The sequence below is a fragment of the Myotis myotis genome, unplaced genomic scaffold (assembly GCF_014108235.1).
Source record: "Myotis myotis isolate mMyoMyo1 unplaced genomic scaffold, mMyoMyo1.p scaffold_m19_p_17, whole genome shotgun sequence".
Taxonomy (NCBI): domain Eukaryota; kingdom Metazoa; phylum Chordata; class Mammalia; order Chiroptera; family Vespertilionidae; genus Myotis; species Myotis myotis.
Genome location: NW_023416321.1, coordinates 28,636,859 through 28,650,322, shown reverse-complemented (window position 1 = coordinate 28,650,322; position 13,464 = coordinate 28,636,859). Strand labels below are relative to the sequence as shown.

The window sequence follows — 13,464 nt, the reverse complement described above, 5'->3', positions numbered from 1 at the left end:
AAATTTCTATGAAATAAATTGAAATACTATCAGGGATCAGGAAGGAGTTCTTTAAAGGTTTCCCTCCTCTTCTTTTCCATTCCTTTCATTCTTGACTATCAGGTATCAGTGATGTATTGCAACATCACCATTAAATTATTTCTTATAAATAAATATGGAAAAGTGTACTGATTTCTGCTCAAGGATCACTATATAGAATAATATACTATGAGTAAGCTTATCCAATAATGCACACCCAACCTATTTCATTTGGAAGTTGATCTAAGAATAAAATTGTCATTAAGGTGCAGATAATAAATTAATCTGCAATTCTGGACAATCAAGGATTTGTCGAATAAATAAAATAGATGGTTTGTGATCAGCAATGACTAGGTGCCAAGGTAGGTTCACCAAGAATAAAACACCAAATAGATGTCACTTCCTATTTAGATGGAATTACCATGCTGGTAGATGAGAGGAATGTGGTAGAGAGTATATGTTTATTTTTAAAAAGCCCTCCATGAACTCTCTCATAAGATAATAAGATAAACTATAGACTGGATAATAAAATATTTTTAACTGACAAAATAATCTTTCTCCAAGAATTCTGAACCTATGTCGCTGAGAAGAGTCCTCTAGTGGAGTGCTATAGGGCTTGCATGCTTTTTTTTTTTTTTTTGCGCTCTCTCCAATCTCTGGGTATTGGATATTATTTTTTATCAACAACTGGAAAGATAAAGAAGACATATCTACAAAATTTGCAAATAACACAATGTTGAGAGAGATATATAGTGGGACAAATGACAAAATAATGTTTGAAATGACTGAGCTAGAACAAATGGATAAAAAAGAATATGACATTTAATAGAGATACATATGTACCTGCAATTAGATTCAAAGAGTCAATTAAAAATGGCAAATACACAATTAGAGAGGAGTGGACACTGCCTTAATAGCACTTCATATGAAAAAAAAAAATCTGATTTCAATGAACCCCAAGATTAAAATGCATCAACAGTGGGATGGGGCTGCTAAAACGTTAACTCATGCAGTAGACAGGTGCTGTCTTAACCATGGAACACGTCTGACCACTGTTCTGGACTAGTCAGGTCACACCTGGAGCACTGGTCCCCATTCTCAGCGGCACCTTTTAAGAGGTACTCTAAAAACCTAAGGGGCTTTGAGATGAGGACAACCAGGAATGATGAAGTCACTAAACCATCTAATTTAAGAAAAGGCTGAAAGAAATGGGGATGTTCTACCTGGAGAAGAGAAAATTAGGGGAGACATGATGGTCGTCTTCAAATGTCTGAAGGATTGCTATGTTGAAGAGGGAGTAGAATAGTCGTATGTTGTTCTAAAGGGCAGAACTAAAACTAAAGGAAAGAAAGTTATAGGGAAATCATTTTAGTTAAAAACAAAATAAAATAAAAATCAAAAAGCCCTCTCCAATGAGGAAAGCCACCAGCAGACAAACAGCATGCTCTCAGGAAGACTTGCAGAAAGGCATTCTAATGGGAGGTTAGGCCAGAAGAACGTTAGAATCCCTTCCATCTCTACCATGTCCAAATCAGAGCTCCTGAACGTTGAGGTTTGAACTAGCCTGCAGTTCCTCAGACAGGCGCAATGAGAGAATCTGCACTGCTACTTTAGGAGGTGCCATTCACGGGACAGAGGCAGAACTTGACCACCAAATGGGTGTGGGGATCCCTTCAAAGCAGGCACCTGAGATGGCTGCATTCTTACTCAGAGCTGCCAGTGCTCAAAGCCTCCCCAAAGCTCATTTAGAAAGATTTCAAAGTCCGTTTCTGGCTCACATAAGCTACAGTCTCCCTGTTTCATAGCCACACCTACTATATTGCTGGTAGACACAAGCTATCCTGCTCATGTGGTACAGTCAGAGCCTAGCCCTCAGCAAAAGTCCAATGGTAAACAAATTAACTGACCCATTTCTCATCCAAGTCTACTGAGCTTGATCATCTGTCTTAATCAAGGCCAGTTCCCAATGACATTTGAATGAGTTTAAAATCCTAATTCATCCTTAGGCACATAAAAATTTAACATTAGATATAAATTAATATTACATAGGCTCTTAAATGCTCACAAAATGTAAAATAAATCTGAACAAAGGTAGCATGACCAGAATAAGAATATAACCCCCCAAATTCATTGCTTTGAGGGAAGGTATATATATCCTATTTTTCAAAGCATATTACTTTCTAGGCATATGTCATGTTTTGGACTCATTTATAAAGACCTCAAAAACTAGTACTATAGATTTCTTTTTCTTTTCCATATTCCTTTAAATCCTTAAAGTTGGTTACTATCCTCATTTCCAGAAATGATGCTCTTTCAAATAAACATTCCAGGCACTTAAAATAGATAATTTGTTCAAACCCAAGATATTGTTCACATTGGTATGGGTTTAATAAGTTGTATTATTTGAATGTACACTAAATACATTATAACACTTGGGATCAACGTGTCTTTTCCTTACTACGAATGTCCCAATTTATTTCTACAACTCTCAGCCAAAAGCTTTTAATCTCCTTATACATATTATCCTCTAATATGAAAAAAAAACAAAACCAAAATTTTATAGTCTCCTACATATATCTATGAATTTAGAGACATTACTAAGAATGATTCCAAATCTAAATACTGTAACCACAGTGAGAATTTTAATGGAAGTTAGCTGGGCATCAGTCAGCTCATTGTCTTTGTAAGTAAGTATAAGTGTAATAAATAGTTATCCACTTTTTCCTTTTGTATTTTAACAGAATGCCTGGTACCCAGTAAATAAAGTTAAGAACCTGTTAAGAATTGCAGTGAAGATTTTGTTCTTTATAGATTGCAGCAACTCTGAGTTGAGGAAGTTCTGACAGATGCAAAATGTACACCTGTTGCAGGTGCACATACAGCGTAACCGGGCATGGCTGCGAAAACACACAGAAGGACAGGAGTTGAGTTCTTACTTACAAATATGGCACAAGTCAGGGTGTGCCAAGTTAAAAAAAAAAATTAGGCATAAGCAACACTAAGGAAAAGGATAGTGTGGGGCATGCTAAAGTTGTGCAGAATTCCACATATATAAAAAATACAGTAAACAGCTTTGGCTCCCTCCTCCCTCCCTACAGAAAATCTAAGGACAAGGGAGATGGAATTATTATTACAGGAGTTTTAGTGGAATAAATATGCACAGCAATAGCTGGCACCCTCATCTAAATTAATAAAAAGAAAAACTGAGTAAGCCATAGCACCCACCAAATAGACAAAATTTACTAACATTTAAATAACCATTCCCTCCTCCTCCTCCTCTTCCCTCAGCATACACACATGCCTGAAAACCAGGAAGAAGAAGAGTGACAAATACACACAAAAATCAAAAGACGAGTATATTCAAACCCCGAGGAGATATGAACATCATCTTTGAAATATCAAGCACTTTGATTCCCAAAGGAAATCAAAGAGCTGCATTTTGAACAAAATAGAGGGTTAATTTCATCTGCTACTATGAAACTCTGGGTAAGGATGTAAAAACCAACAATGATCCAAGTGGTATTAGATATGAAATTTAGGGAGGCTTTCTGACTCCTTTCTGGTTGAGTGGAGTTGTACTAGTTGGCACGGGCACATGGGGCAACCCATTTCACCTCCGCCCTAACAACCAAAGTAGGGTCTCCAATGACTGCTCAGTGGTCAGAGCCACTCAGACACACAAAGCCTGAATCACACTACCCTGAAGAGGTACTGGTGCAGAACCCCCACAGAAGAGCGCCACCTGATGAACCAATGCCATCACTTCCTGTAACACCTGAACGTTTTTTGCAAGGCTTCTCAGTCAAAGGACTGGCCCAATCTGAGATGGCTTAGCTTGTGAGATCGGATGAGACCACAGGGCACAGTGGCATGGTTGTGGAGATTTAGCAGCATCCCAATAATGCCTAATTCCCAACATGAAGAAAAACAAAAATTAATTTAAAACTTGACTTGTGATGATGAACATATCACTGCTACTAAGTCACTGCCAGCTGTCATACTGGAATCCATCTTTTATTTTATAAACTGAGTCCGACTGTTCAACATACACCGGCTCCACCCAGCAAAAAGGAGGGGTGCAAAGTATGCTTAGCAACAGGGAGATGCTTCATGAGAAGGAGTTGGGATTAACCATATAAACAAGTGTCCAAGTATGTACATTTATCATACACACACACACATACACACAAAGTGCAGTAAAATATTAAAAGGTACAGATCTAAAAACACAGTTGCAGTTATTTACAAGATTAAAATAGTGCATTTACACAGTAAACAAAGGACACCATAATACACAGTTAGGCAGTAAGCCTGACCAAGCAGTGCGTTTCTGGATAATTACTGAATGTTAATTATGGCAAGAAAGGAGACTTGCTCATCTATAAGAAAATGTCAACAAAATCCCACAGAAGCCATAAAGAAAAAGTAACTTACAAAGCAGTTTTTAGAAAGACCCAGACTTTTCTCAAATTCTCTATTCTATCAGTGTTGCCCGTGTCTCGGGAGAGTCTGTCTCTGTAATGATCCTCTCTGTAGATACATACATGAGAGTTTTAAAGGTAAAACATAAATAAGGCTGTGCTTATCTTATAGTAATAGAAATGCCTTGTCTTCCAACATAAATAGAACTGCAAGGGTTTACTGCATTTTAAAGCAAGTATTAATTAGTTAATGAAATAGCAGTAAAGTTAACTTTGACTTGAAAAATCTGTAACAAATGAACAACTTTCGGAAAAAACTCAGTTTATAGCAATGTTTGATTACTCTATTTCATACCGTAGTTTTCATAAGAATAATAATTTAGAGAATAACATAATTATAAATAGAATAAACTATGAAGTCCCGAGAAACGCACTGCCTGAAAACTATCTTGTTACAAAACAGAATTTATACATAGTGCTCGAGGAGAATGCCATTAAGAACCATGCAATTTTAAGGCAGTTAGTAAACTATGAAGATGACCACAGTTATGTGCTTGTGCATATGCATGTATAGCTATACAATAAATGTACATAAAACTTGTGGTATAACACAATGTAAAACATTTATATAGCAGGAATTCCAATTACAACTACTTTTTACAGCACTTAAAAAAGACATCATATCCTGAACTCAAATATACCCATAATTTAATTACATAAAAGATTTTAGATCCTTCACATACGCAAGATCAATTAATCAACAGAAAAATAAAAAAATGAACTTTTTGTTCATATGGAAATACCTTACAAGCATAAAACAACATGTGCTAACCCCACTTCACTGCAGTAAGACTGTTGCTTTTCTAATGCTGGGTGGGGAGCTTAGTTTTATTATACTACCCTATCAAGATAGTTATAGCATGTTCAAATCTATACCAATACTGTCAGCACTGTTTATATAAATTTATTATGGCACCCAAACCAAACTTGCATTTTCTCAAATTTGTACCTTCTCATTATAATCTCTTTCTGTTGCTGAACAACTTCTATGGACAAAGGTTCCACTCTCATGGCTAATAATGGCATGCAATGTCGTTATGAACCATGCAACATGAAAATGATGGCAGAGTAAGTACTTACGGGTACATGGCCATTGTTGTCAACTTAACAAAGATATCTTTACTGGGTGCCTCAGTGGTATTGCATGTGAAGGCTTGTGGTGGAGGCATTTTGTGTTTCCTGCAGAAATCAGCAGGTGAAATACTATATTCTTGTTTAACTTCATGCAGGTCTGACTTTGCAGCTATGATTAAGCAAGGTATTCTGCTGTCCATAAAGTGTTGCTGTGGAATAAAAAATGAAACAAAAATCTGTGACAAGTTCAAAAATTACCCTGTTTAATTAAATGTGTACTAAAATTTTTCTCTGGATAGCAAAGCAACAACCGTGGTCCAGGCCAGTCCTGTAACACTACCAGGGCCACTTTTCTAATGCTGGTAACAATATAAACCTGTAATGCTTCTTCAGATTCATCGAATTTGAAAAATTTTTTTATGAAAAAGACATGATATTTTGAAATAAAAAGAAATCTATATAAAGTCCTCAATGCTAAAGCACACTATTTTCTTTTTTCGTATTACCTTCAGTCCTTAAGCACATGCATTTATATACTACATGTTTATATATATAGTGGCCGTCATGCTGGATATAAACATTTAAAAATATATTATACAGAATCTCCCATGTTTTCAGAATTCAAAACCATTGTTTTTAATGGCTGTTTAATAGACCACTGGATTATTTTATCTTAATTTGGTAAAGTATCCTCTCCTATTCTTAGACATCTGAATTATTTCTAGTTTTTTGCTATCCTATATAATAAAAGCCTAATAAGCTAAGTGTCCAGTCATCCAGTCGTTCATTCAACCAACCGAAGTGTAATATGTTAATGATATGCTAAAGCTGCTCAACTGCTTGCTATGACATGCACTGACCACTGGGGGCAGACAGTCAACTGGTTGGCCAGTCGCTATGATGTGCACTGACCACCAGGGGGCAGATGCCCCAACCAGTAAGTGAGCTTGCTGCTGGGGTCTGGCCGAGTAGGACTGAATGAGACGGGCCAGACATGCTCTGGAGCCCTCCTGTGGTCCCTCCCTGGCCCCGATCGTGCACTGGGCCTCTAGTTAAAAATAATGCTAGAATAAATTCCTTTGTACATACAGTTTTATGTACAAAGGAATTAAATCTTGTTAAAATCTCAAAGTGACTAATAACTTTTCAAGCCTCTGGCTTTCCCCCTTATTCTACTATTATTCATGATGGACCTGGCAATATACAATCCATGGGCATCCCTAACAGCCAAGAAGACCTTCCATTAATACAGGGGGTCTTACCCAGGAATGCACATCAGAGTCATGCATGGGAAAAAACGTTTTTTAAAATACAGATGTCTGGGACCTTACCACCTCAGAACAAAACCAGAACCTTTAGGGACAGGAAACAGATGTATATACTTTTTAAAAGCCCCACAAATGATTTTCTTGGTTAGAAAACACCACATTACAATTCCACTAAACTCCATATAAAGTTAAACTTAGTTATACACCAAAAGAGCAACAAACCTTAAAAATCCTGGCACAGTATTCAAAGGATTTGGGATTACTGACATCATACACGAGGCATACAACGTCACAAAAGATCTCAGCCTCGGTTAGAAACTCCGATTCTGAGATATCATGCATCTTGTAAAAAGAAGAAAATAATGAAAAACATAAATATAGTATCAATGAATAATTAAAGTCATGATGTTTTACTATTTGTTTAACTTAACTTTCTAATTAAAAGATACTAGTTAAGCATAAATTTTCAGACCATTTTTAGAAGTGGGAAGTGCAGGTAAGTATTTTCTGATTTTGTGAATTAAAAATGGTGATTAGGATTCACAAAGGCTAACATTTACTGAGTGACTAAAGTGTAGTGGGCAGACCCTTTACCTACGTTCTCCACATTCTATAGATAAGATGACAGGCTATGAGATTAAGTCAACTGCTTAAAATAACGCATCTAACAAATCATTACACCAAAATTTCAACACAGATATGATTCAAAGTCTATTTTCATTCTCCCACACTACCGTTTCTCCCTACCAATCAAAACACAAAGCAAAGAGCTTTTCACACAATGCTCCGCTTGTTCTACTTTATTGCCTACACTTTTTTAAAATTTTATTTTATTGTTTAAAGTATTACAATGTTAACTATAAAACTTCTAAAGAAATATCTCATCTATGATATGATAATAATTCAACAAAGTAAAATTCAGGACTGAGTTATATAAGATAGTGCCTCTTTGTTGAGGAGAAGAAAGGGGAAGTGTAGAGTCAGAAGTGACTCAATATATTCCAAGTAAAACTCTATTATAACATGAATATTCAGACGTGAAAGATGCTAATTTATAAATACTGTAAGAATAAAAACAGGAAAATTAACAGTCAGCAATATTTACTGAGTACACAGTAGGTGAAGAATAGAAGATAAATAAGGTTTAATAAGAAACTGACAAAAACCTTTTATCATAAAGAGTAAAATTCAAGTGATCATTTGTCTGGAAGAACCTGTTAGCAGTTTCTCATATTAGCTAACTTGAGAAGCTGAGGCTCAGAGAGAGTAAGCGACTTGCCTGAGGTAACACAGCTAATCAATGGTCAACCAGTGTTCAAAATGAAATCTGACTGGGTCAAAAGAGAACATATAATCTCTTTCTACTGCATTTCATAGTATCTTTTCAGTTATACCCTTCTTTCATTCATTTTTCTTAGACTCACACATTTGTTAAGTACACTCCTTCCCTGCTAAATAGATAAAAAATTCTGATTACAGATACACTATCAAGCACCTGCACTAAGATTTTCATATTAATTTCTAATTAACAGTAGAGGATAATTTTTTTAAATAAAAGGGCAAGAAAAAGTAGAGTTAACATTTTTACTCTTATTGTAGTATAACATACAATTAAACACACAAATAGATGAGTTTTTACTTATAGCTATACCCATGTAATCACCATACATATCAAGGAATTAAAATTAATTCCAACGAATAAGCCAGGTGGGAGAGAAAAAAATCACATGAAAGTTCCACATACAGCCATTAAATTAAACCCAATTAGTTTCCAAAGAGTCTTTAAAAAATATACCTAATAATTAATAATCTTTATATACGAGAAAACTTCTTACCAACAAGTACTTCTCTTGTCCATATACATAAACAGTGTTAATCGCATAGTAGGATTTATGATCATCCCGAATTTTCTTCTGTCTCTGAAAAAAACCAAAAATTTTAATATTTATAGTAAGATATCACAGCAACTACTTGCCATCAGTACACATATCCGTGGGACTGTCAAATACAAGGGCATTCTTCCCTACACTATGTATTCCTTTTCAGTACAAAGGAGGTATTGACTTTGTTTCTTAGTTCTTAAGGTCTAAAACAAAAGATGCATTTGCTCAGCACTAAGTGAAGGCAGTGACTGAAAAGGAAGTAAACTACATTATTGAAACTGTATTCCAGAGCCGCCTGCTGGCAATTCTCATTACACTATAATTTTATCTGATAGGAGACTCATCTGAAAATACGTCAATCTCCTTACTCAAAGAAGCAGTCAGAATGGGATTTCAGCATTCCATTCTAAGTCTTTATTGTATATTTACTTATGACTTTCACAAGTGTATTCATTTAATTCTCATCTAAACACTGGCTTTTAAAAAAGAAAAATGATAGCCAACATAAAAAAACAAAGATAGGGTAGTGAACACATGATACAATAAACAGATAACATATTATATAGAATTGTACACCTGAAACCTATATAATTGTATTAACCAATGTCACCCCAATAAATTCAATAAAAAAGAAAAAAAAGTATATTGAAAATAAATACATAAATAAATAAACAAGCGAAGATAAAGCCAGTTCAATAGGATGATTGTTACACTTTAGATTATACTAATATACATAGGTCACTGAGTTATATAATTATCTAAAAAAGTTAAGAGCTATAAAAATTATGTAAACTCATGACTATAAAAACTTGCAGGATAAAATTGCATTTTTCTCACCATTAAGTTTCTTCCAAGAAGAGCCTGAAGAACTCCGCTTTTCCCACAGTTTTTCATCCCAATTACATTACATCTGAACACATTTCTTTGAGTCTGTTTTTTCTGAAGGTCTATCTTTTTATCTCTTGTTACTAAAAAGAAAAAACACTAATTATGTACCACTTAGACTCACTGAACCTAATTTACCTTCTGCAGAATAGGGTATTGCTACTTATCTCTTATCAATAAATAAACATACTGTACAACAGTCAAGCTGTGTGTGAAATAAAGTACTAAATATGATACAGAAGGGCCTCCCTTAGTGGAAAAGATGAATTTCTGAAAAGTTGGCTGCAAAGTGAACTTCTAATAAACCAAGCAAAATTTATTTAATAAAATAACACATTTCATAAGGAAAATATCTTAAAAATGAATTAAAATTACAATAAATATAGCCACCATTACATCTCACCTATTTTTTTTTTCTGTGATAAGTTATTGTCATAACGAGTTACAAGCTAAAAGATGCTCTCTGGAATCTGCATTCTCTTGGATCTATGAATGGTAAAGGAATATGCACTCTGGGGTTAACCGGCCTTTCCAATGTAAATCTGTAAAAGAGGCAGTCCAGGAAGCAATGCTGTATCAGCAGAGAAAGGGGGCATCTCTTCTTGAGGTAAAGAGACCTTAAGCTATAGTTAAAGATTCAATTGCAACAAAGCTCACCAGAGGTAAAAAACTGAAAATGATAAAAAAAAAACACCACAATAGTTATGGGTTAAGTAAGTTATAGAACTTCCATATGATGACACATTATTTAGCATCAAAGAAATATAAAAGTCGATTAGTGATACAGAAAGATGTCCACAGTATTTTGTTGCATGAAAAAAACATCATGCTGGTTAGCAATTAGTTCCTTACTCTTTGAGGATGAACTAAAATACTGTTAATTAGTTAAGGACGTTAAAGGTCCGTCAATTTAAGATTGGCTGTCTTCTTGTGCTGGGGCTTCCTGTAAGATACGACATTCTCCCCCTCCCCCCCAAACTGGGATATAAGAAACTCTTGAAATATCAGTTCCCTAATGTGTTATTTTCATTCCTATGGGTTTTCTTTAAGTGAAGGACATTGCTTGGCAAGAATGATAAGATTTGTGAAAAATTTATGAATGTGGAAAATGGTTACAAAGCCGAGAGAGGTACAATCAGTTCAGTATCAGGTTCATGTGTTAATATGCATTGTTTTAATAGTCAAAGAAAATTGAAACACAGGACAAACTATACTTTTAATGCCCATGGCTTCCCCTGATTTTCATCAGTGGAGTAGCCTCAGGGGTAAAATAGAATAAAACCTATGCTTTCTTTTTTGATGAACAATAAAATCAAGCATCTTAACTCAAAAGAAATGATCAAGTCACAGGAAAAACAAATAAGAGTATAGACATGGAAGACCAGCAAAGATATATTTATGTTCACTCTTTTTACATATGAAAGTGGAACCTTAAAAATGTTTCTAACTTTTTTTACTAATTTTATTTACTTACCTGTAATGGCTGAAGCTTGAGACTCTTGTTCAGTCAGTATTGAATAGCCTAAGTAGCCCAAATACTCCAGGCACCGCTGTACATCTAAATAGGTCGTAAGCCTAAGAAACAGAAGAATATAAATGTGAAAAGTTCCTCAATGAACATTTATAGAAAAAAAAATTCCAACAGCTCAAATAATTTTACCACCAGATTCAGATGAGTTTTGTCAGGCTGCCTAATTTCCCATGCGCCCAACCATGGCTCTTTCTACAATGCATTCTTAAGACAGAGAAGGGAGGAGAATGCAAGATGTGGGGGGATTCCATACCTCACCTGCCCAGAGAGAGCAAGGCCACATAGATGAGCAGTGAGCTGCTGGTAAATCTAGAGCAGGGATTTTTGAAAATAATTTGCTTCCCAAGTTACATAGTACACTGCAAATACTGGCTAGTTAAGAACTTAATGATAATTAATCTGAAAAGGTTTGTGAACAGAGCAAAAATAACTAAAAGGTACAAGTCTTTTTGTGGGATAACACCACTCCCACAACATCCTTACCTAATTACTAGAAATTAGGTAGTCTTTTTATGATTTGAAAAAAGAATAGATTCTGGTATTAAGAAAAGTTAGTCTCCCCAAGATTCAAGTAATTATGTCCTCATACATGACCAGAGGATTTCCTTAGCATCCTAAATACAATGTCTACTAGGCTATACCCAGACTGTAGACAAACTCTCACTAAGAGCACATGACAAACAATAAAAACCCTTAAGTCTTCAGTGCCAAGTAAAATATGCTCTCCCTGCCGAAACCGGTTTGGCTCAGTGGATAGAGCGTCCGCCTGCGGACTGAAAGGTCCCAGGTTCGATTCCGGTCAAGGGCATGTACCTGGGTTGCGGGCATATCCCCAGTAGGAGATGTGCAGGAGGCAGCTGATCGATGTTTCTCTCTCATCGATGTTTCTAACTCTCTATCTCTCTCCCTTCCTCTCTGTAAAAAATCAATAAAATATATTAAAAAAAAATGCTCTCCCCATATTCTAAAGGTGTAAAGAATTTTGCAATAGCAATGATGTTTCTAATTCTCTTAATAAAAAATGGATTAAAATTTACCTCACTTTTGATATGACTTATTACTGTTTCCATGTACATCATCCAAAAGTAAACAGATTGATTGAAACACCTAGTAAGATCTGAAAAACTTACAAAATGATTAATGTAATGCAACATAATTTTAAAGTAGTGACAATTCTAGAGCTAACAGGTGAGCTCTATACTCACGTCCACTGGGAAAGGAATCCCTGGTAGGTTATCCAGCCTCTTTCATTTGTACAAACTGTGTTATTCACATCTGGCCCCCAAGGTATGTAAGGGAAAACTTTAAACAAATCTTTAAGCTCATCAGGTGACAAAGCACAGTCTCTATCCTGAAGATACACAAGGAAGTATAATGTTTAGATATCTAAGAGAGTAATTCCCAAACAGAAAAGCCCCTCTTCTAGTAAAACTATGCTTCTAAAAACTAACATATGAAAAGAAATTTTACATTTTATCAAGAAAATGTCTTACATGTTTATAAGGAAACTTATACAAGAATCTATAAACTACACTTTTTCATCTTGAGAAAACAATAAAAAAAGAGTATTTTTGCTAGTTTAACTTAAGAGAGTTTAAGCAATTTTTGGCTACGTGACATGAGTACCCCAAAGCTAAGGGAACAGTGTTAAATCACTCACTGAAAAATACTTTATCATGGAAAATTACAGCTAAGAGCTTACCAAATCATGTTTGTCAAAGGTGCTTTGGAGAAACAAATACGCATGATGATTTAATTCAGTAGTGCAATCAGGAGGTATTTTTAGCCTGTTGATGAAAAAATTTAAGAGTAAAACAAATCATTAATCAAAAATTGAAATTTAATTTAAGAAATGAATATAAAACTGCAACAAGTCTTTTTGTGGGATTAACACCACTCACAATACCCTTGCCGGAGCCAGGTGGACTTTCCCAGGGAAAGTCACTAGAGTGGCCAGACAAGCCTCAGGGTCAAAATAATGCTCATTCGAGTTGACATGTAAAGTGTTCTTAAATATCTGAAGGGCAGGTTGAAATAAAATTTTTTATAAATAATACAGATTAAACCATAACGGGTTTGTTTCTCCACTATAAACAAATTGTGAGTCATAATTATGTCAACATGGTAATGAGTTGAAAATGATGTAAAGAGATGTTATTTCTGCCTGATTTGACTTTTTTGACTCACTCTAAATTTAGTTCAATAAACATTTATCAAATGCACTGAGCTAGGTACTAGGGACACAAAAACAAGACAGGCTTCTCCCCTCTAAGAAACCGCATTCAAGTGGGAGATGGACCACAGATAATTCACTATCGCAGCAGA

The 13,464-nt window shown here is 35.2% G+C and overlaps 1 protein-coding gene across 10 annotated transcripts in view; it reads right to left on the bottom strand.

The window, feature by feature from the left end:
- The window catches only part of RHOT1 (ras homolog family member T1), a 57,404-nt gene that overhangs the window by 10,383 nt on the left and 33,557 nt on the right, over positions 1-13,464 (bottom strand). For 3 of the 10 annotated variants that reach the window (XM_036340532.1, XM_036340535.1, XM_036340534.1), the window contains exons 12-20: positions 12,842-12,926; positions 12,345-12,490; positions 11,083-11,183; positions 9,561-9,691; positions 8,676-8,759; positions 7,063-7,182; positions 5,579-5,781; positions 4,452-4,547; positions 2,793-2,915 (exon numbers count right to left, since the gene is read on the bottom strand). In XM_036340532.1, coding sequence (XP_036196425.1) covers positions 2,793-2,915; positions 4,452-4,547; positions 5,579-5,781; positions 7,063-7,182; positions 8,676-8,759; positions 9,561-9,691; positions 11,083-11,183; positions 12,345-12,490; positions 12,842-12,926 — 1,089 coding nt within the window. Of the gene's footprint in view, positions 1-1,241; positions 1,356-2,792; positions 2,916-4,451; positions 4,548-5,578; positions 5,782-7,062; positions 7,183-8,675; positions 8,760-9,560; positions 9,692-11,082; positions 11,184-12,344; positions 12,491-12,841; positions 12,927-13,464 lie in introns of all 10 variants that reach the window. The other 7 variants (XM_036340533.1, XM_036340536.1, XR_004972849.1 and 4 more) reach the window with 6 other exon arrangements.